The 22,337-nt window shown below is 41.1% G+C and overlaps 2 protein-coding genes across 2 annotated transcripts in view; both read right to left on the bottom strand.

The window, feature by feature from the left end:
• The window catches only part of LOC121839118 (syntaxin-1A-like), a 154,463-nt gene that overhangs the window by 89,076 nt on the left and 43,050 nt on the right, over positions 1–22,337 (bottom strand). The window lies entirely within an intron of this gene.
• Positions 3,702–5,998, bottom strand: LOC112248141 (diacylglycerol O-acyltransferase 2-like). The gene has a single exon (XM_042296476.1). The coding sequence runs from the start codon at positions 5,764–5,766 to the stop codon at positions 4,786–4,788; it is 981 nt and encodes a 326-aa protein (XP_042152410.1). The 5' UTR covers positions 5,767–5,998; the 3' UTR covers positions 3,702–4,785.

Below are 22,337 nucleotides of genomic sequence, written 5' to 3'. Positions count from 1 at the left end.
GTCTCAGGCTCTCCCTCTCCACCCTCTCAGTGCTGGGCGTCTCAGGCTCTGCCTCTCCACCCTCTCAGTGCTGGGCGTCTCAGGCTCTGCCTCTCCACCCTCTCAGTGCTGGGCGTCTCAGGCTCTGCCTCTCCACCCTCTCAGTGCTGGGCGTCTCAGGCTCTGCCTCTCCACCCTCTCAGTGCTGGGCGTCTCAGGCTCTGCCTCTCCACCCTCTCAGTGCTGGGCGTCTCAGGCTCTGCCTCCTCTCCACTCTCTCAGTGCTGGGCGTCTCAGGCTCTGCCTCTCCACCCTCTCAGTGCTGGGCGTCTCAGGCTCTGCCTCTCCACCCTCTCAGTGCTGGGCGTCTCAGGCTCTGCCTCTCCACTCTCTCAGTGCTGGGCGTCTCAGGCTCTGCCTCTCCACCCTCTCAGTGCTGGGCGTCTCAGGCTCTGCCTCTCCACCCTCTCAGTGCTGGGCGTCTCAGGCTCTGCCTCTCCACCCTCTCAGTGCTGGGCGTCTCAGGCTCTGCCTCTCCACCCTCTCAGTGCTGGGCGTCTCAGGCTCTGCCTCTCCACCCTCTCAGTGCTGGGCGTCTCAGGCTCTGCCTCTCCACCCTCTCAATGCTGGGCGTCTCAGGCTCTGCCTCTCCACCCTCTCAGTGCTGGGCGTCTCAGGCTCTGCCTCCTCTCCACTCTCTCAATGCTGGGCGTCTCAGGCTCTGCCTCTCCACCCTCTCAGTGCTGGGCGTCTCAGGCTCTGCCTCCTCTCCACTCTCTCAGTGCTGGGCGTCTCAGGCTCTGCCTCCTCTCCACTCTCTCAGTGCTGGGCGTCTCAGGCTCTGCCTCCTTTCCACTCTCAGTGCTGGGCGTCTCAGGCTCTGCCTCCTTTCCACTCTCAGTGCTGGGCGTCTCAGGCTCTGCCTCCTCTCCACCCTCTCAGTGCTGGGCGTCTCAGGCTCTGCCTCCTCTCCACTCTCTCAGTGCTGGGCGTCTCAGGCTCTGCCTCCTCTCCACTCTCTCAGTGCTGGGCGTCTCAGGCTCTGCCTCCTTTCCACTCTCAGTGCTGGGCGTCTCAGGCTCTGCCTCCTTTCCACTCTCAGTGCTGGGCGTCTCAGGCTCTGCCTCCTCTCCACCCTCTCAGTGCTGGGCGTCTCAGGCTCTGCCTCCTCTCCACCCTCTCAGTGCTGGGCGTCTCAGGCTCTGCCTCTCCACCCTCTCAGTGCTGGGCGTCTCAGGCTCTGCCTCTCCACCCTCTCAGTGCTGGGCGTCTCAGGCTCTGCCTCTCCACTCTCTCAGTGCTGGGCGTCTCAGGCTCTGCCTCCTCTCCACCCTCTCAGTGCTGGGCGTCTCAGGCTCTGCCTCTCCACCCTCTCAGTGCTGGGCGTCTCAGGCTCTGCCTCTCCACCCTCTCAGTGCTGGGCGTCTCAGGCTCTGCCTCTCCACCCTCTCAGTGCTGGGCGTCTCAGGCTCTGCCTCTCCACCCTCTCAGTGCTGGGCGTCTCAGGCTCTGCCTCTCCACCCTCTCAGTGCTGGGCGTCTCAGGCTCTGCCTCTCCACCCTCTCAGTGCTGGGCGTCTCAGGCTCTGCCTCTCCACCCTCTCAGTGCTGGGCGTCTCAGGCTCTGCCTCCTCTCCACCCTCTCAGTGCTGGGCGTCTCAGGCTCTGCCTCCTCTCCACCCTCTCAGTGCTGGGCGTCTCAGGCTCTGCCTCTCCACTCTCTCAGTGCTGGGCGTCTCAGGCTCTGCCTCTCCACCCTCTTACTGCTGGGCGTCTCAGGCTCTGCCTCCTCTCCACCCTCTCAGTGCTGGGCGTCTCAGGCTCTGCCTCCTCTCCACCCTCTCAGTGCTGGGCGTCTCAGGCTCTGCCTCTCCACTCTCTCAGTGCTGGGCGTCTCAGGCTCTGCCTCTCCACTCTCTCAGTGCTGGGCGTCTCAGGCTCTGCCTCTCCACCCTCTCAGTGCTGGGCGTCTCAGGCTCTGCCTCTCCACCCTCTCAGTGCTGGGCGTCTCAGGCTCTGCCTCTCCACCCTCTCAGTGCTGGGCGTCTCAGGCTCTGCCTCCTCTCCACCCTCTCAGTGCTGGGCGTCTCAGGCTCTGCCTCTCCACCCTCTCAGTGCTGGGCGTCTCAGGCTCTGCCTCTCCACCCTCTCAGTGCTGGGCGTCTCAGGCTCTGCCTCTCCACCCTCTCAGTGCTGGGCGTCTCAGGCTCTGCCTCTCCACCCTCTCAGTGCTGGGCGTCTCAGGCTCTGCCTCTCCACCCTCTCAGTGCTGGGCGTCTCAGGCTCTGCACACTCTTGGATTGCATCCTACCTGGTAGGCCACTCCTACCAGTTGACGTGGAGAGGATTTGTGTCTTGTTTTCTCTATCATTAACTTTCATTGTGAGCTGAGTTCAGTTCTACAAGAGAGACAGACCTCCCTTCCTCTCTCTCTCTCTCCTGGGCACTAATTGCCTTTCCAAAAATAGAGAGAGAGTAATTAATCATCTTAATTCCACAACAGCAGCACATTTACATATAACAAACCAATAAGCTGCAAAAGTCTCTAAGCTTCACGGCCAGACAGGACGGGTCACCAGGTTATTTCATTGAAAAACGCCTTGGTAACCGGCTGTGACCGGGAGTCCCACAGGGATTGGTCCAGCGTCGTTCGGGTTAGGGGAGGGTGTGGCCGGGGAGGGTGTGGCCGGGGGAGGGTGTGGCCGGGGGGGCGGAGCTTTACTTGGCTCATCGCACTCTACTGACTCCTTGTGGCGGGTGCCTGCAGGTTGACTTCAGTCGTCAGTCCGAACGGGGTTTTCTCCGACTCATTGATGCAGCAGGCTTCGGGGGGGTTAAGCGAGAGGGTGGTTAAGAGGCACGGTTTTGGCGGGTCATGTTTCAGAGGACATATGACTCGACGTTCGCCTCTCCCGAGCCCGTTGAGGAGTTGCAGCGATGAGACAAGATTGTAAATCACGAAATTGGGGAGAAAAAGGGGATGGTGGTGGGGGGGCCTTGGTAAAGCAATATATTTAGGTGTCAGCAGATGTGTTGAAAACAGTGAATGAGGCTAATCTTTATTAGGATTTAGCCATTAATGTAACATGTTAATAGATATCACACTAATCAGAATTACTGTATTAGACTTTAATCTTAAACAGCAACATGTCCCCCATATCAACACATTTCTGGATGTGAAGGACTATATATCTATATAAAGTATAAACTATATATATCTATAAAGTATAAACTATATATATCTATAAAGTATAAACTATATATATCTATCTATAAAGTATAAACTATATATATCTATAAAGTACATACTATTGCCATAGATTAAAGAACTTAGAGAATGACTGCTAACAGTGAGATGATATATCTGGTTCAACGAGACTAATAAATTAGATATAAAAATAACACATTTTGCATTACTGAGGTGTTGGGGGTGTTTTATGAATTTTCCAGCATTGTGTTACTGTGTTGTGTAAATGGTTAGAGTAATCTGTAGGCCACAAATTGTTACTATGAATGGAACTGGTTTAAACTGGTTGGCTAAGGTATCTAAGTCATACACACGGAGGACATTTAAATAACTGGAAATTATTGGAGGAGAACAAGACTTGCAACAAAACCCTCAGCGGAAATCTAGAACAGCCAAAGACAAAAACTACAGCTGTTTAACAGTAAATGAACGATGGTGAGACCAAACAATGATTTAAAACACATTGTAATGATGGATCAGGTGACAAGGATTTTGTTTTATATTTCAATAATTGCGTGTGCAATTTTACCCTGCATTGTCGTACTTTGATCACAGTTCAACGGAGGCTGCAGAGATAACGATTTCATCCACTCCCATAACACTTTGAAACACTGATGAGTTATCGCTTTTAAAAGATAAACGGTGACAAGAGTCCAAAACGAACATGAACAGACGGGTGTGTTTCAGGTTGAGGGTGAATCACTCTGACGGATCCACAGCACCCTGGAGAGAAGAGGCTGTCTGTGCACTGATCATACCCACAGATAGGAGAGCACAGAGCTGGATACAGGATGGTGGTGATGACCCCTCTTCACAGAACAGAAAGATCGGGTCAGTTGTCCAGTGCTGACTCTCCAGAATGACAGTCATTAGGCCAGAGGTGTCATGGGAATGACATGACATTAGATGAAAATCGTCATGTTGAGAGTGTCTTTCCTTTCGGACTGGCAGCTCAAACACCTCTTTATAATATTGAAGTGTCTTTGTGTGTGTGTGTGTGTGTGTGTGTGTGTGTGTGTGTGTGTGTGTGTGTGTGTGTGTGTGTGTGTGTGTGTGTGTGTGTGTGTGTGTGTGTGTGTGTTCAGTTAGCTGATCATTGGGTCTGGGAGGCAGACTGTGTTCCCACTCTTAATTAAGAAAATTGATCGTACTCAACATGTCGGCCCAGTGTTTCTATGTAAACCCTAAGTCACACAATCAATCACTGTTTTTTATGAAATGGAGAATGAGCTGAATTTGAACCTGTTTAATAATGGTTAAATGATGGTTAAATTATTGCTACATATTAAGCACATGCACTATTCCGTTGTAGTCATTCTTAAAGTAAGATCTCGCGGACAGACTACGTAAACAGCATCTGACCAAATGACGTGAGATCCTAGTTTTCAGTAAAACGCTAGTAGCCAGGCAGCTTGGGTAAATCCAAGGAGCAATGATTGTTGACATCTCTGGATCAGATCCTCTAGTGGGAATGTGTTTATTCAAGTAGTCTCAGTGTGGAGATCAATAGGCTACGGAATCATTCACATTGTCCTCGTGGGAACAGTCTAAACGACTGGTCTATACGATCTGCAGCTCGTGGCTGTCTGAGAGTCCACAGCTGGCCTTGTGTTCATTGAAGAGCTTGACCAGGGATTCCATATAGAGGCCATGATAGTGGTCCACCTCCTCCTGAGTGGGAGAAGGCCTCTTTGGCACTGGGATAGGACTACCCACTACCGTGGTGACCGGACAGTGGTAAGGCATCCAGAACCAGTGTTCACCTACAAACAGACAAGGGGAAAAGCTCATGATCTTCTTAAAGAGTTGCTGGAACCTCCAGCCCACACTGCCTTCTGAGAAGATCACCTGGCGGAAAATATTGTTCTCCCCATACGAGTAGACGGGTACCAGGTTAGCCCCAAACTCCAGGGCCACCCGGACGAAACCTTTCCTCTGCTTCATAACCACAGTGTTGACCCCAGGCAGGCTCAACAGCGACTCAGCAGCGCCCCCTATCACAATCACCACCGCATTGCCTTGTCCACTATTAGACAGAAGGTGCTTGAGACTGGGCTTGCTGACTGGACAACAACCTGTGGCCATGGCATATTCCCTGTAGAGAGGGATCTTGAAGAGGCCCCCCAGGATGCAGAGGCAGGAGCGCACCCCAGGAAAGAGGTCCATAAAGCCACAGGCCTCAGTACTAAACGAGGCAAAGGCTCCGATACTCAACACCCCATGAGGATGACACCCTAAGATGTAGTTCTCGTTCGGGTTCAACTCCGCCGTCTTCACTAACTTCATGGGGAAGTAGTCCCTAACGTACTTCCACACTTTCCAGTTTCTCACAAAAGAACTTCTCCTGCCTCCTCTTTCAGGTGTGTGCCAGTCCGTCAACTGCCAGATGAGGTAGAGAACAGGCAGCGGCCACAGAGAAGTCAACAGAAGGTACACCATCAATCCAATACAAACCGGACCTAACAGGAGGAAGCTCCATATCCATTGCAGAACACTGATATTCTCCAGGAACTCTGTCCTTTGAGTTTTCACCAGCTTCATCCCTGAAACCGTTTCTGTAGTTTTCGCCCCCACAAAAAAAGGTGATTACAGAGAACAAGAGCGACTGTTCGGAGAGCACTAGTACCCTACACGGACGTACTTTGATCACAGTTCAACGGAGGCTGCAGAGATAACGATTTCATCCACTCCCATAACACTTTGAAACACTGATGAGTTATCGCTTTTAAAAGATAAACGGTGACAAGAGTCCAAATCAAACATGAACAGACGGGTGTGTTTCAGGTTGAGGGTGAATCACTCTGACGGATCCACAGAACCCTGGAGAGAAGAGGCTGTCTGTGCACTGATCATACCCACAGATAGGAGAGCACAGAGCTGGATACAGGATGGTGGTGATGACCCCTCTTCACAGAACAGAAAGATTGGGACTCTCCAGAATGAGGCCAGAGGTGTCATGGGAATGACATGACATTAGATGAAAATCATCATGTGTGTGTGACAGTTCTTGCACGTGTGGGGGGGGTCAGAGGTTAAGATTCATTACTGGGCAGGGAACCAGGGGAGAGGGGAATGTTTTTCACATTCAGGGTAACCATAGCTACCTCTGCTTAACTTCAAGGGCTGTGAAGTCAAGGCCAGCTGACCGCTTAAAATAGAGCAAATAACAGACCGCGACTGGTGTGGCTAAACAGACCGATCCAGTGTCTATCACCATCCTTTTCTGCTGTCTGACTCTAGAGAGAAGGCAAGACCAGAGAGTCAACAGAATTCTGACATAAATGAAGAGTCACACAACATTCTATTGTCCTTGATTCAGAGACACAGCCTTGGGGTTCACATGCCATTCTATTGTCCTTGATTCAGAGACACAGCCTTGGGGTTCACACAACATTCTATTGTCCTTGATTCAGAGACATAGCCTTGGGGTTCACACAACATTCTATTGTCCTTGATTCAGAGACATAGCCTTGGGGTTCACACAACATTCTATTGTCCTTGATTCAGAGACACAGCCTTGGGGTTCACACGACATTCTATTGTCCTTGATTCAGAGACACAGCCTTGGGGTTCACACGACATTCTATTGTCCTTGATTCAGAGACACAGCCTTGGGGTTCACACGCCATTCTGTTGTCCTTGACTCAGAGACACAGCCTTGGGGTTCACACGACATTCTGTTGTCCTTGATTCAGAGACACAGCCTTGGGGTTCACACGACATTCTGTTGTCCTTGATTCAGAGACATAGCCTTGGGGTTCACACGACATTCTATTGTCCTTGATTCAGAGACACAGCCTTGGGGTTCACACACCATTCTGTTGTCCTTGATTCAGAGACATAGCCTTGGGGTTCACATGCCATTCTATTGTCCTTGATTCAGAGACATAGCCTTGGGGTTCACACACCATTCTGTTGTCCTTGATTCAGAGACACAGCCTTGGGGTCATGCTTGTTGCTTTCATTAAGACACTGTTGCCATGGAGATGCTGCTTATCCCTTATCTAGCTCCAGTGTTTTAGAAAGAGAAAGGAATAGAAGGAAAGAGGAGAAAACCGGGGCGAGGGGGGGGTTGAAGAAAGAGGGAGGAGCCTTATCTGAAACGTATCTAAAATTAACATGAATAACCTACAGTCAACTCTCTTTTGTATTTTTCTGCCTTAAAGGCATCATGTGGATCCTTAACACACACACACACGCACGCACGCACACGCACACACACATACACAGGTATAGCATGTGAAGTGTGCAATACAACTGCATCAGTCATTCTTAGCAGTTATTATGATATTACATAGTGTGTGTGTGTGTGTGTGTATATGTAGTTGAAGTCGGAAGTTTACATACACCTTAGCCAAATGCATTTAAACTCAGTTTTTCCACAATTCCTGACATTTAATCCTCGTAAAAATTCCGTCTTAGGTCAGTTAGGATCACCACCTTATTTTAAGAATGTGAAATGTCAGATTGAATAGTAGAGAGAATTATTTATTTCAGCCTTTATTCTCTCATCACATCACATTCATCACAAACATAAGTTTAAATACACTCAATTAGTATTTTGTAGCATTGCCTTTAAATTGTTTAACTTGGGTCAAATGTTTTGGGTAGCCTTCCACTCAGGTTTGTAGGCCGCCTTGCTCGCACATGTTTTTTCAGTTCTGCCAGCAAATGTTCTATAGGATTGAGGTTAGGGCTTTGTGATGGCCACTCCAATACCTTGACTTTGTTGTCCCAATCCATTTTGCCACAACTTTGGAAGTATGTTTGGGGTCATTGTCCATTTGGAAGACCCTTTTTCGAACAAGCTTTAACTTCCTGACTGATGTCTTGAGATGTTGCTTCAATATATCCACATCATTTTCCTACCTCATGATCTATTTTGTGAAGTGCACCAGTCCCTCCTGCAGCAAAGCACACCCACAACATGATGCTGCCACCCCCAGTCCTTCACGGTTGGGATGGTGCTCTTCAGCTTGTAAGCCTCCCCATTTTCCCTCCAAACATAACGATGGTCATTATGGCCTAACAGTTCTATTTTTGTTTCATCAGACCATTTCTCCAAAAAGTACGATCTTTGTCCCCATGTGCAGTTGCAAACTGTGTCTGGCTTTTTTATGGCGGTTTTGGAGCAGTGGCTTCTTCCTTACTGAGCGGCCTTTCAGGTTATGTCGATATAGGACTCGTTTTACTGTGGATATAGATACCTTTGTACCTGTTTCATCCAGCATCTTCACAAGGTCCTTTGCTGTTGTTCTGGGATTGATTTGCACTTTTTGCACCAAAGTATGTTAGTCTCTGGGAGACAGAACGCGTCTCCTTCCTGAGCGGTATGAAGGCTGCGTGGTCCCATGGTGTTTATACTTGCATACTATTGTTTGTACAGATGAAAGTGGTACCTTGAAAGTGGTACCTTCTGGCGTTTGGAAATTGCTCCCAAGGATGAACCAGACTTGTGAAGGTCTACAATGTTTTTTCTGAGGTCTTGGCTGATTTCTTTTGATTTTCCCATGATGTCAAGCAAAGAGGCACTGAGTTTGAAGGTAGGCCTTGAAATACATCTACAGGTACACCTCCAATTGACTCAAATTATGTCAATAAGCCTATCAGAAGCTTCTAAAGCCATGACATCATTTTCCAGAATTTTCCAAGCTGTTCAAAGGCACAGTCAACTTAGTGTATGTAAACTTCTGACCCACTGGAATTGTGATACAGTGAATTATAAGTGAAATAATCTGCCTGTAAACAATTGTTGGAAAAATTACTTGTGTCATGCACAAAGTAGATGTCCTAACCGACTTGCCAAAACTATAATTTGTTAACAAGAAATTTGTTTTTGATGAAACCAAGATTGAACTCTTTGGCCTGAATTCCAAGCGTCACGTCTGGAGGAAACATGGCATCATCCCTACGGTGAAGCATGGTGGTGGCAGCATCACACTGTGGGAATGTATTTCAGCTGCAGGGACTGGGAGACTAGTCAGGATCGAGGCAAAGATGAGCAAACAGAGCAAAGTACAGACAGATCCACGATGAAAACCTGCTCCGGACCTCAAACTGGGGCGAAGGTTCACCTTCCAGCAGGACAACCACCCTAAGAGCACAGCCAAGACAATGCAGGAGTGGCTTTGGGACAAGTCTCTGAATGTCCTATACATAAGAGAGTGTCACAAAATACATTTAGAAATCCATGTAATTGGACGAGCGTCTGCGATGCCAAGGGCTAAAATAGATTAAATGAGCAAATTAGCTAGCAACAGCAAGCTAGCTAAATAGGACAAATTAGCTAGCAAGTGCAAGCTAACTAGCTAAATTGCCATACATGTTTAATGCTTTTGACCTGTCCCCAAATTAATGTCATTGGTTCAGAGCTTGTTTTGATATTTTAATCTCCGTGTCGTGATCGCGTTTGGTGTAGGCAGGGGGACAAAATAAATGTATTCACGATGGCGCACGCGCGCAGCCAGTCTGGGTTCCGTGCTAGTGCCCAGCCAGAACCCAGACTTCAACCCAATTTAAACATCTCTGGAGAGACCTGAAAAAGGCTGTGCAGCAATGCTCCCCATCCAACCTGACAGGGCTTGAGAGGATCTGCAGAGAAGAATGGGAGAAACTCCCCAAATATAGGTGTGGCAAGCTTGTAGCGTCATACCCAAGAAGACTTGAGGCTGTAATCGTTACCAAAGGTGCTTCAACAAAGTACTGAGTAAAGGGTCTGAATACTTATGTAAATGTGATATCTCAGTTTTATCATTATTTTCTATAAATTCGCAAAAACTGTCCTAAAAAACAGTTTTTGCTTTGTCATTATGGGTTATTGATGTAGATTGATGAGGAAAATAAGGCTGTAACGTAACTAAATTTGTAAAAAGTCAAGGTGTCTGAATACTTTTCAAAAACACTGTACACGTAGGTACAGTAGGGGTAAAAGTGACTAGGCAATCAGGATAGATAGTAAACAGAGTAGCAGCAGTGTATGTGATGAGTGTGAAATGGAAATAAAATAAACATGTATTTGCCCTTCACCAACAGTGTGGTTCAAGAAATAAAGTTTAAAAAAATATTTACTAAATATGCAAAAAAATATATTTTTATTTTTTATTTTTACCCCTTTTTTCTCGCCAATTTCGTGGTATCCAATTGTTAGTAATTACTATCTTGTCTCATCGCTCCCGTAAGGGCGAAACACAACCCAACCAAGCCACACTGCTTCTTAACACAGCGCACATCCAACCCGGAAGCCAGCCGCACCAATGTTGTTGGAGGAAACACCGTGCACCTGGCCACCTTGGTTAGCGCACACTGCGCCCCGGCCCGCCACAGGAGTCGCTGGTGCGCGATGAGACAAGGAGATCCCTACCGGCCAAACACTCCCTAACCCGGACGACGCTAGGCCAATTGTGCGTCACCCAAGGACCTCCCGGTCGCGGCCGGCTGCGACAGAGCCTGGGCGCGAACCCAGTGTCTCTGGTGGCACAGCTAGCGCTGCGATGCAGTACCCTAGACCATAGTGTTGAGCATTGTGGGCACTACGGTGTTGAACGCTGAGAAGTAGTCAATGAACAGCATTTTCACATCAGTGTTCTTTTTGTCTAGGTGGCAAAGAGCAGTGTGGAGTGCGATTGAGAGTAGTCTGTGGATCTGTTGGAGCAGTATACAAATTGGAGTGGGACTAGGGTTTCTGGGATGATGGTGTTGATGTGAGTCATAACCAGCCTTTCAAAGCACTTCATGGCTACCGATGTGAGTGCTACGGGGCGGCAGTCATTTAGGCAGGTTAACTTTAAATCTTGGGCGCAGGAACTATGGTGGTCCGGTTGAAATATGTATGTATAACAGACTCGTTCAGGGAGAGGTTGAAAATGTCAGTGAACACACTTGGTCTGTGCATGCTCTGAGTACACATCCTGGTAATCCGTATGGCTCTGTGGCCTTGTGAATGTTTAAAGGTCTTGCTCACATCTACTATGGAGAGTGTGAGCACACAGTCGTCCAGAACAGCTGGTGCTCTATTGCATGCTTCAGTGTTGCTTGCCTCGAAGCGAGCATAAAAGGCATTTAGCTAGTCTGGTAGGCTCACGTCACTGGGCAGCTCGCGGCTGGGTTTCCTTTTGTAGTCCGTAATATTTTGCAAGCCCTGCCACATCCGACGAGCATCAGAACTGGTGTAGTAGGATTCAATCTTAGTCCTGTATTGACACTTTGCCTGTTTGATGGTTCTAGCCTTTAGCTCGGTGCAGATGTTTCCTGTCATCCATGACTTCTGGCTGGGATAAGTACGTACAGTCAATGTGGGGACGACGTCGTCTATGCACTTATTGATGAAGCCGGTGACTGATGTGGTAAACTCCTCAATGCCATCGGAAGAATCCCAGAACATATTCCAATCTGTGCTAGCAAAACAGTCCTGTAGAGTAGCATCTCAAATACCGCATGACACGCTTGCAGTCAGTATGGCAGTTGCCAAACCAGCTGAAAAACATTTTGAGGATCTGAGTGCCCATGCCAAATATTTTCAGCCTTTTGAGGGGCTGCTTCCTCCACTGACAGTTCAATCACAACCAAACCCAAGTAGCACCACTACACCCTGGCCTCCATTGCCACAGCACAACAGACAAGACATGAATTAATAAATGTATCACTCAGTCAATGTGTATCTCAATGTGCTTGTTCTCCTACAGCTCTTCTATCTCTGCAGGCGAGATCTGGGACTGGGAGGCAGCTAGCTAGGAGGCAGCTGGGTCAGACACTCATTAGCCCTGGCTATTACAGGGCCCAGCTGGGATTGATTCAGCAGTTAGGGAAAATGGGAACGACTTCCGCTGCCATGACACCATCTTAACTCTGTCATTATGAGGGGGAGAGAGAGAGGGGGAGAGAGAGAGAGACAGGGGGAGAGAGAGAGAGAGAGGGAGAGAGAGAGACAGAGGGAGGGAGAGAGAGACAGAGGGAGAGAGGGAGAGAGAGGGAGAGAGAGAGAGACAGGGGGAGAGGGAGAGAGAGCGAGAGAGAGAGAGAGACAGGGGGAGAGAGAGAGAGAGAGAGACAGGGGGAGAGAGAGGGAGAGAGAGAGAGACAGGGGAGAGAGAGACAGGGGGAGAGAGAGAGACAGAGAGAGACAGGGAGAGAGAGAGAGACAGATAGAGACAGGGAGAGAGAGAGAGACAGGGGGAGAGAGAGAGGGGGAGAAAGAGAGGGGGAGAGAGAGAGACAGAGAGAGACAGGGGGAGAGAGAGAGAGAGAGAAAGAGATGCCAATGGCTAGATGTTTCTCAGCTGTTTGCAGTCAATGGCTAGACGTTTCTCAGCTGTTAGCAGCCAATGGCTAGCAGTTTCTCAGTTGTTAGCAGCCAATGGCTAGCAGTTTCTCAGTTGTTAGCAGCCAATGGCTAGCAGTTTCTCAGCTGTTAGCAGCCAATGACTAGCAGTTTCCTACTTGTGATAAAAACAGATGATTGACATTTACTGTCTTTACTGAATTATTTAATGTAACAAATCAAACATTAAACCTCGTTTAAAAAAAAAATTCATGGTAATTCATGTTAACCTTGTGAACAATTCATTTACACCCAGCGTTTATTTGAAGCAGGTGTTAATTTAATTAAATGTGTGTCGTTGCCCGGCTATTCAAAAGGGACAGAAGGCTATTTGAGACTTTCCATTGAATTGAAGTTTTACGGTAAATTAAATCAATGAGAGAATCTTTACATAAACTGATCACTAAAACACAGTGCCTTTCACAAGTATTCACACCCCTTGACTTCTTCCACATTTCGTTGTGTTAAAGCCTGAATTGAATGTGGATTAAATTATATGTTGTGTCACTGGCCTGCACACAATACCTTACAATATCAAAGTGGAATTATGTTTTTTAGATATTTTTACAAATGTATTAAAAAAAAAATCAAAGCTTAAATGTTTTGGATCAATAAGTATTCAACCCCTTTTTTTATGGCCTAAATAAATTCAGAAGTAAAAATGTGATCAATAAGTCACATAATATGTTGCATGTGTGCAATAATAGCGTTTAACATGATTTCCTCATCTCTGTACACATACAATAATATGTAAGGTCCCTCAGTCGTCATCACAATAAATCCATGTAATATAGTCTACACCATCACAATAAATCCATGTAATATAGTCTACACCATCACAATAAATCCATGTAATATAGTCTACATACACCACCACAATAAATCCATGTAATATAGTCTACACCATCACAATAAATCCATGTAATATAGTCTACACCATCACAATAAATCCATGTAATATAGTCTACACCATCACAATAAATCCATGTAATATAGTCTACACCATCACAATAAATCCATGTAATATAGTCTACACATCACAATAAATCCATGTAATATAGTCTACACCATCACAATACATCCATGTAATATAGTCTACACCATCACAATAAATCCATGCAATATAGCCTACACCATCACAATAAATCCATGTAATATAGTCTACCTACACCATCACAATAAATCCATGTAATATAGTCTACAACATCACAATAAATCCATGTAATATAGTCTACACATCACAATAAATCCATGTAATATAGTCTACACCATCACAATAAATCCATGTAATATAGTCTACACCATCACAATAAATCCATGTAATATAGTCTACACCATCACAATAAATCCATGTAATATAGTCTACACATCACAATAAATCCATGTAATATAGTCTACACATCACAATAAATCCATGTAATATAGTCTACACCATCACAATAAATCCATGTAATATGGTCTACACCATCACAATAAATCCATGTAATATAGTCTACACCATCACAATAAATCCATGTAATATAGTCTACACCATCACAATAAATCCATGTAATATAGTCTACACCATCACAATAAATCCATGTAATATAGTCTACACCATCACAATAAATCCATGTAATATAGTCTACACCATCACAATAAATCCATGTAATATAGTCTACACCATCACAATAAATCCATGTAATATAGTCTACCTACATCATCACAATAAATCAATGTAATATAGCCTACACCATCACAATAAATCCATGTAATATAGTCTACACCATCACAATAAATCCATGTAATATAGTCTACACCATCACAATAAATCCATGTAATATAGTCTACACCATCACAATAAATCCATGTAATATAGTCTACCTACACCACCACAATAAATCCATGTAATATAGTCTACCTACACCATCACAATAAATCCATGTAATATAGTCTACACCATCACAATAAATCCATGTAATATAGTCTACACCATCACAATAAATCCATGTAATATAGTCTACACCATCACAATAAATCCATGTAATACAGTCTACACCATCACAATAAATCCATGTAATATAGTCTACCTACACCATCACAATAAATCCATGTAATATAGTCTACACCATCACAATAAATCCATGTAATATAGTCTACACCATCACAATAAATCCATGTAATATAGTCTACACCATCACAATAAATCCATGTAATATAGTCTACCTACACCATCACAATAAATCCATGTAATATAGTCTACACCATCACAATAAATCCATGTAATATAGTCTACACCATCACAATAAATCCATGTAATATAGTCTACACCATCACAATAAATCCATGTCATATAGTCTACACCATCACAATACATCCATGTAATATAGTCTACAACATCACAATAAATCCATGTAATATAGTCTACATCATCACAATAAATCCATGTAATATAGTCTACACCATCACAATACATCCATGTAATATAGTCTACAACATCACAATAAATCCATGTAATATAGTCTACATCATCACAATAAATCCATGTAATATAGTCTACACCATCACAATAAATCCATGTAATATAGTCTACACCATCACAATACATCCATGTAATATAGTCTACAACATCACAATAAATCCATGTAATATAGCCTACACCATCACAATAAATCCATGTAATAGTCTACACCATCACAATAAATCCATGTAATATAGTCTACACCATCACAATAAATCCATGTAATATAGTCTACACCATCACAATAAATCCATGTAATATAGTCTACACCATCACAATAAATCCATGTAATATAGTCTACACCATCACAATAAATCCATGTAATATAGTCTACACCATCACAATAAATCCATGTAATATAGCCTACCTACACCATCACAATAAATCCATGTAATATAGCCTACCTACACCATCACAATAAATCCATGTAATATAGCCTACCTACACCATCACAATAAATCCATGTAATATAGCCTCCACCATCACAATAAATCCATGTAATATAGTCTACACCATCACAATAAACCCATGTAATATAGTCTACACCATCACAATAAATCCATGTAATAGTCTACACCATCACAATAAATCCATGTAATATAGTCTACACCATCACAATAAATCCATGTAATATAGTCTACACCATCACAATAAATCCATGTAATTTGGTCTACACCATCACAATAAATCCATGTAATATAGTCTACACCATCACAATAAATCCATGTAATATAGTCTACACCATCACAATAAATCCATGTAATGTAGCCTACACCATCACAATAAATCCATGTAATATAGTCTACACCATCACAATAAATCCATGTAATTTGGTCTACACCATCACAATAAATCCATGTAATATAGTCTACACCATCACAATAAATCCATGTAATATAGTCTACACCATCACAATAAATCCATGTAATATTGTCTACACCATAACAATAAATCCATGTAATATAGTCTACACCATCACAATAAATCCATGTAATATAGTCTACACCATCACAATAAATCCATGTAATATAGTCTACTCCATCACAATAAATCCATGTAATATAGTCTACACCATCACAATAAATCCATGTAATATAGTCTACACCATCACAATAAATCCATGTAATATAGTCTACACCATCACAATAAATCCATGTAATATAGTCTACACCATCACAATAAATCCATGTAATATAGTCTCCACCATCACAATAAATCCATGTAATATAGTCTACCTACACCATCACAATAAATCTATGTAATATAGTCTACCTACACCATCACAATAAATCCATGTAATATAGTCTACACCATCACAATAAATCCATGTTATATAGTCTACACCATCACAATAAATCCATGTAATATAGTCTAAACCATCACAATAAATCCATGTAATTTAGCCTACACCTTCACAATAAATCCATGTAATATAGTCTACACCATCACAATAAATCCATGTAATATAGTCTACCTACACCATCACAATAAATCCATGTAATAGTCTACACCATCACAATAAATCCATGTAATATAGTCTACACATCACAATAAATCCATGTAATATAGTCTACACCATCACAATAAATCCATGTAATATAGTCTACACCATCACAATAAATCCATGTAATATAGTCTACACCATCACAATAAATCCATGTAATATAGTCTACACCATCACAATAAATCCATGTAATATAGTCTACACCATCACAATAAATCCATGTAATATAGTCTACCTACACCATCACAATAAATCCATGCAATATAGTCTACACCATCACAATAAATCCATGTAATATAGTCTACACCATCACAATAAATCCATGTAATATAGTCTACATCATCACAATAAATCCATGTAATATAGTCTACACCATCACAATAAATCCATGTAATATAGTCTACACCATCACAATAAATCCATGTAATATAGTCTACACCATCACAATAAATCCATGTAATATAGTCTACACCATCACAATAAATCCATGTAATATAGTCTACACCATCACAATAAACCCATGTAATATAGTCTACACCATCACAATAAATCCATGTAATATAGTCTACACCATCACAATAAATCCATGTAATATAGTCTACACCATCACAATAAATCCATGTAATATAGTCTACACCATCACAATAAATCCATGTAATATAGTCTACACCATCACAATAAATCCATGTAATATAGTCTACCTACACCATCACAATAAATCCATGCAATATAGTCTACACCATCACAATAAATCCATGTAATATAGTCTACACCATCACAATAAATCCATGTAATATAGTCTACCCCATCACAATAAATCCATGTAATATAGCCTACACCATCACAATAAATCCATGTAATATAGTCTACACCATCACAATAAATCCATGTAATATAGTCTACCTACACCATCACAATATTTCCATGTAATAGTCTACACCATCACAATAAATCCATGTAATATAGTCTACACATCACAATAAATCCATGTAATATAGTCTACACCATCACAATAAATCCATGTAATATAGTCTACCTCATCACAATAAATCCATGTAATATAGTCTACACCATCACAATAAATCCATGTAATATAGTCTACACCATCACAATAAATCCATGTAATATAGTCTACACCATCACAATAAATCCATGTAATATAGTCTACCTACACCATCACAATAAATCCATGCAATATAGTCTACACCATCACAATAAATCCATGTAATATAGTCTACACCATCACAATAAATCCATGTAATATAGTCTACATCATCACAATAAATCCATGTAATATAGTCTACACCATCACAATAAATCCATGTAATATAGTCTACACCATCACAATAAATCCATGTAATATAGTCTACACCATCACAATAAATCCATGTAATATAGTCTACACCATCACAATAAATCCATGTAATATAGTCTACACCATCACAATAAACCCATGTAATATAGTCTACACCATCACAATAAATCCATATAATATAGTCTACACCATCACAATAAATCCATGTAATATAGTCTACACCATCACAATAAATCCATGTAATATAGTCTACACCATCACAATAAATCCATGTAATATAGTCTACACCATCACAATAAATCCATGTAATATAGTCTACCTACACCATCACAATAAATCCATGTAATATAGTCTACACCATCACAATAAATCCATGTAATATAGTCTACACCATCACAATAAATCCATGTAATATAGTCTACACCATCACAATAAATCCATGTAATATAGTCTACACCATCACAATAAATCCATGTAATATAGTCTACACCATCACAATAAATCCATGTAATATAGTCTACACCATCACAATAAATCCATGTAATATAGTCTACACCATCACAATAAATCCATGTAATATAGTCTACACCATCACAATAAATCCATGTAATATAGTCTACCTACACCATCACAATAAATCCATGTAATATAGTCTACACCATCACAATAAATCCATGTAATATAGTCTACACCATCACAATAAATCCATGTAATACAGTCTACACCATCACAATAAATCCATGTAATATAGTCTACCTACAACATCACAATAAATCCATGTAATATAGTCTACACCATCACAATAAATCCATGTAATATAGTCTACACCATCACAATAAATCCATGTAATATAGTCTACCTACACCATCACAATAAATCCATGTAATATAGTCTACACCTTCACAATAAATCCATGTAATATAGTCTACACCATCACAATAAATCCATGTGATATAGTCTACCTACACCATCACAATAAATCCATGTAATATAGTCTACCTACACCATCACAATAAATCCATGTGATATAGTCTACACCATCACAATAAATCCATGTAATATAGTCTACACCATCACAATAAATCCATGTAATATAGTCTACACCATCACAATAAATCCATGTAATATAGTCTACACCATCACAATAAATCCATGTAATATAGTCTACCTACACCATCACAATAAATCCATGTAATATAGTCTACACCATCACAATAAATCCATGTAATATAGTCTACACCATCACAATAAATCCATGTAATGTAGCCTACACCATCACAATAAATCCATGTAATATAGTCTACACCATCACAATAAATCCATGTAATTTGGTCTACACCATCACAATAAATCCATGTAATATAGTCTACACCATCACAATAAATCCATGTAATATAGTCTACACCATCACAATAAATCCATGTAATATTGTCTACACCATAACAATAAATCCATGTAATATAGTCTACACCATCACAATAAATCCATGTAATATAGTCTACACCATCACAATAAATCCATGTAATATAGTCTACACCATCACAATAAATCCATGTAATATAGTCTACACCATCACAATAAATCCATGTAATATAGTCTACACCATCACAATAAATCCATGTAATATAGTCTACACCATCACAATAAATCCATGTAATATAGTCTACACCATCACAATAAATCCATGTAATATAGTCTACACCATCACAATAAATCCATGTAATATAGTCTACACCATCACAATAAATCCATGTAATATAGTCTACCTACACCATCACAATAAATCCATGTAATATAATCTACACCATCACAATAAATCCATGTAATATAGTCTACACCATCACAATAAATCCATGTAATACAGTCTACACCATCACAATAAATCCATGTAATATAGTCTACCTACAACATCACAATAAATCCATGTAATAGTCTACACCATCACAATAAATCCATGTAATATAGTCTACCTACACCATCACAATAAATCCATGTAATATAGTCTACACCATCACAATAAATCCATGTAATATAGTCTACACCATCACAATAAATCCATGTAATATAGTCTACCTACACCATCACAATAAATCCATGTAATATAGTCTACACCATCACAATAAATCCATGTAATATAGTCTACACCATCACAATAAATCCATGTAATATAGTCTACACCATCACAATAAATCCATGTAATATAGTCTACACCATCACAATAAATCCATGTAATATAGTCTACACCATCACAATAAATCCATGTAATGTAGTCTACACCATCACAATAAATCCATGTAATATAGTCTACACCATCACAATAAATCCATGTAATATAGTCTACACCATCACAATAAATCCATGTAATATAGCCTACACCATCACAATAAATCCATGTAATATAGTCTACACCATCACAATAAATCCATGTAATATAGTCTACACCATCACAATAAATCCATGTAATATAGTCTACCTACACCATCACAATAAATCCATGTAATATAGTCTACCTACACCATCACAATAAATCCATGTAATATAGTCTACACCATCACAATAAATCCATGTAATATAGTCTACACCATCACAATAAATCCATGTAATATAGTCTACACCATCACAATAAATCCATGTAATATAGTCTACACCATCACAATAAATCCATGTAATATAGTCTACACCATCACAATAAATCCATGTAATATAGTCTACCTACACCATCACAATAAATCCATGTACTATAGCCTACACCATCACAATAAATCCATGTAATATAGTCTACACCATCACAATAAATCCATGTACTATAGTCTACACCATCACAATAAATCCATGTAATATAGTCTACACCATCACAATAAATCCATGTAATATAGTCTACCTACACCATCACAATAAATCCATGTAATATAGTCTACAAAATCACAATAAATCCATGTAATATAGTCTACACCATCACAATAAATCCATGTAATATAGTCTACACCATCACAATAAATCCATGTAATATAGTCTACACCATCACAATAAATCCATGTAATATAGTCTACACCATCACAATAAATCCATGTAATATAGTCTACACCATCACAATAAATCCATGTAATATAGTCTACACCATCACAATAAATCCATGTAATATAGCCTACACCATCACAATAAATCCATGTAATATAGTCTACCTACACCATCACAATAAATCCATGTAATAGTCTACACCATCACAATACATCCATGTAATATAGTCTACACCATCACAATAAATCCATGTAATATAGTCTACACCATCACAATAAATCCATGTAATATAGTCTACACCATCACAATAAATCCATGTAATATAGTCTACACCATCACAATAAATCCATGTAATATAGTCTACCTACACCATCACAATAAATCCATGTAATATAGCCTACACCATCACAATAAATCCATGTAATATAGTCTACACCATCACAATAAATCCATGTAATATAGTCTACCTACACCATCACAATAAATCCATGTAATATAGTCTACACCATCACAATAAATCCATGTAATATAGTCTACCTACACCATCACAATAAATCCATGTAATATAGTCTACACCATCACAATAAATCCATGTAATATAGTCTACCTACACCATCACAATAAATCCATGTAATATAGTCTACATCATCACAATAAATCCATGTAATAGTCTACACCATCACAATACATCCATGTAATATAGTCTACACCATCACAATAAATCCATGTAATATAGTCTACACCATCACAATAAATCCATGTAATATAGTCTACACATCACAATAAATCCATGTAATATAGTCTACACCATCACAATAAATCCATGTAATATAGTCTACACCATCACAATAAATCCATGTAATATAGTCTACACCATCACAATAAATCCATGTAATATAGTCTACACCATCACAATAAATCCATGTAATATAGTCTACACCATCACAATAAATCCATGTAATATAGTCTACACCATCACAATAAATCCATGTAATATAGTCTACCTACACCATCACAATAAATCCATGTAATATAGTCTACACCATCACAATAAATCCATGTAATATAGTCTACCTACACCATCACAATAAATCCATGTAATATAGTCTACACCATCACAATAAATCCATGTAATATAGTCTACACCATCACAATAAATCCATGTAATATAGTCTACACCATCACAATAAATCCATGTAATATAGTCTACACCATCACAATAAATCCATGTAATATAGTCTACCTACACCATCACAATAAATCCATGTAATATAGTCTACACCATCACAATAAATCCATGTAATATAGTCTACCTACACCATCACAATAAATCCATGTAATATAGTCTACACCTTCACAATAAATCCATGTAATATAGTCTACACCTTCACAATAAATCCATGTAATATAGTCTACACCATCACAATAAATCCATGATGTATTTCAGAAGAACACTTAG

Source organism: Oncorhynchus tshawytscha, linkage group LG13, assembly GCF_018296145.1.
Source record: "Oncorhynchus tshawytscha isolate Ot180627B linkage group LG13, Otsh_v2.0, whole genome shotgun sequence".
Lineage (NCBI taxonomy): Eukaryota > Metazoa > Chordata > Actinopteri > Salmoniformes > Salmonidae > Oncorhynchus > Oncorhynchus tshawytscha.
This window is presented reverse-complemented; position numbering and strand designations above follow the sequence as displayed.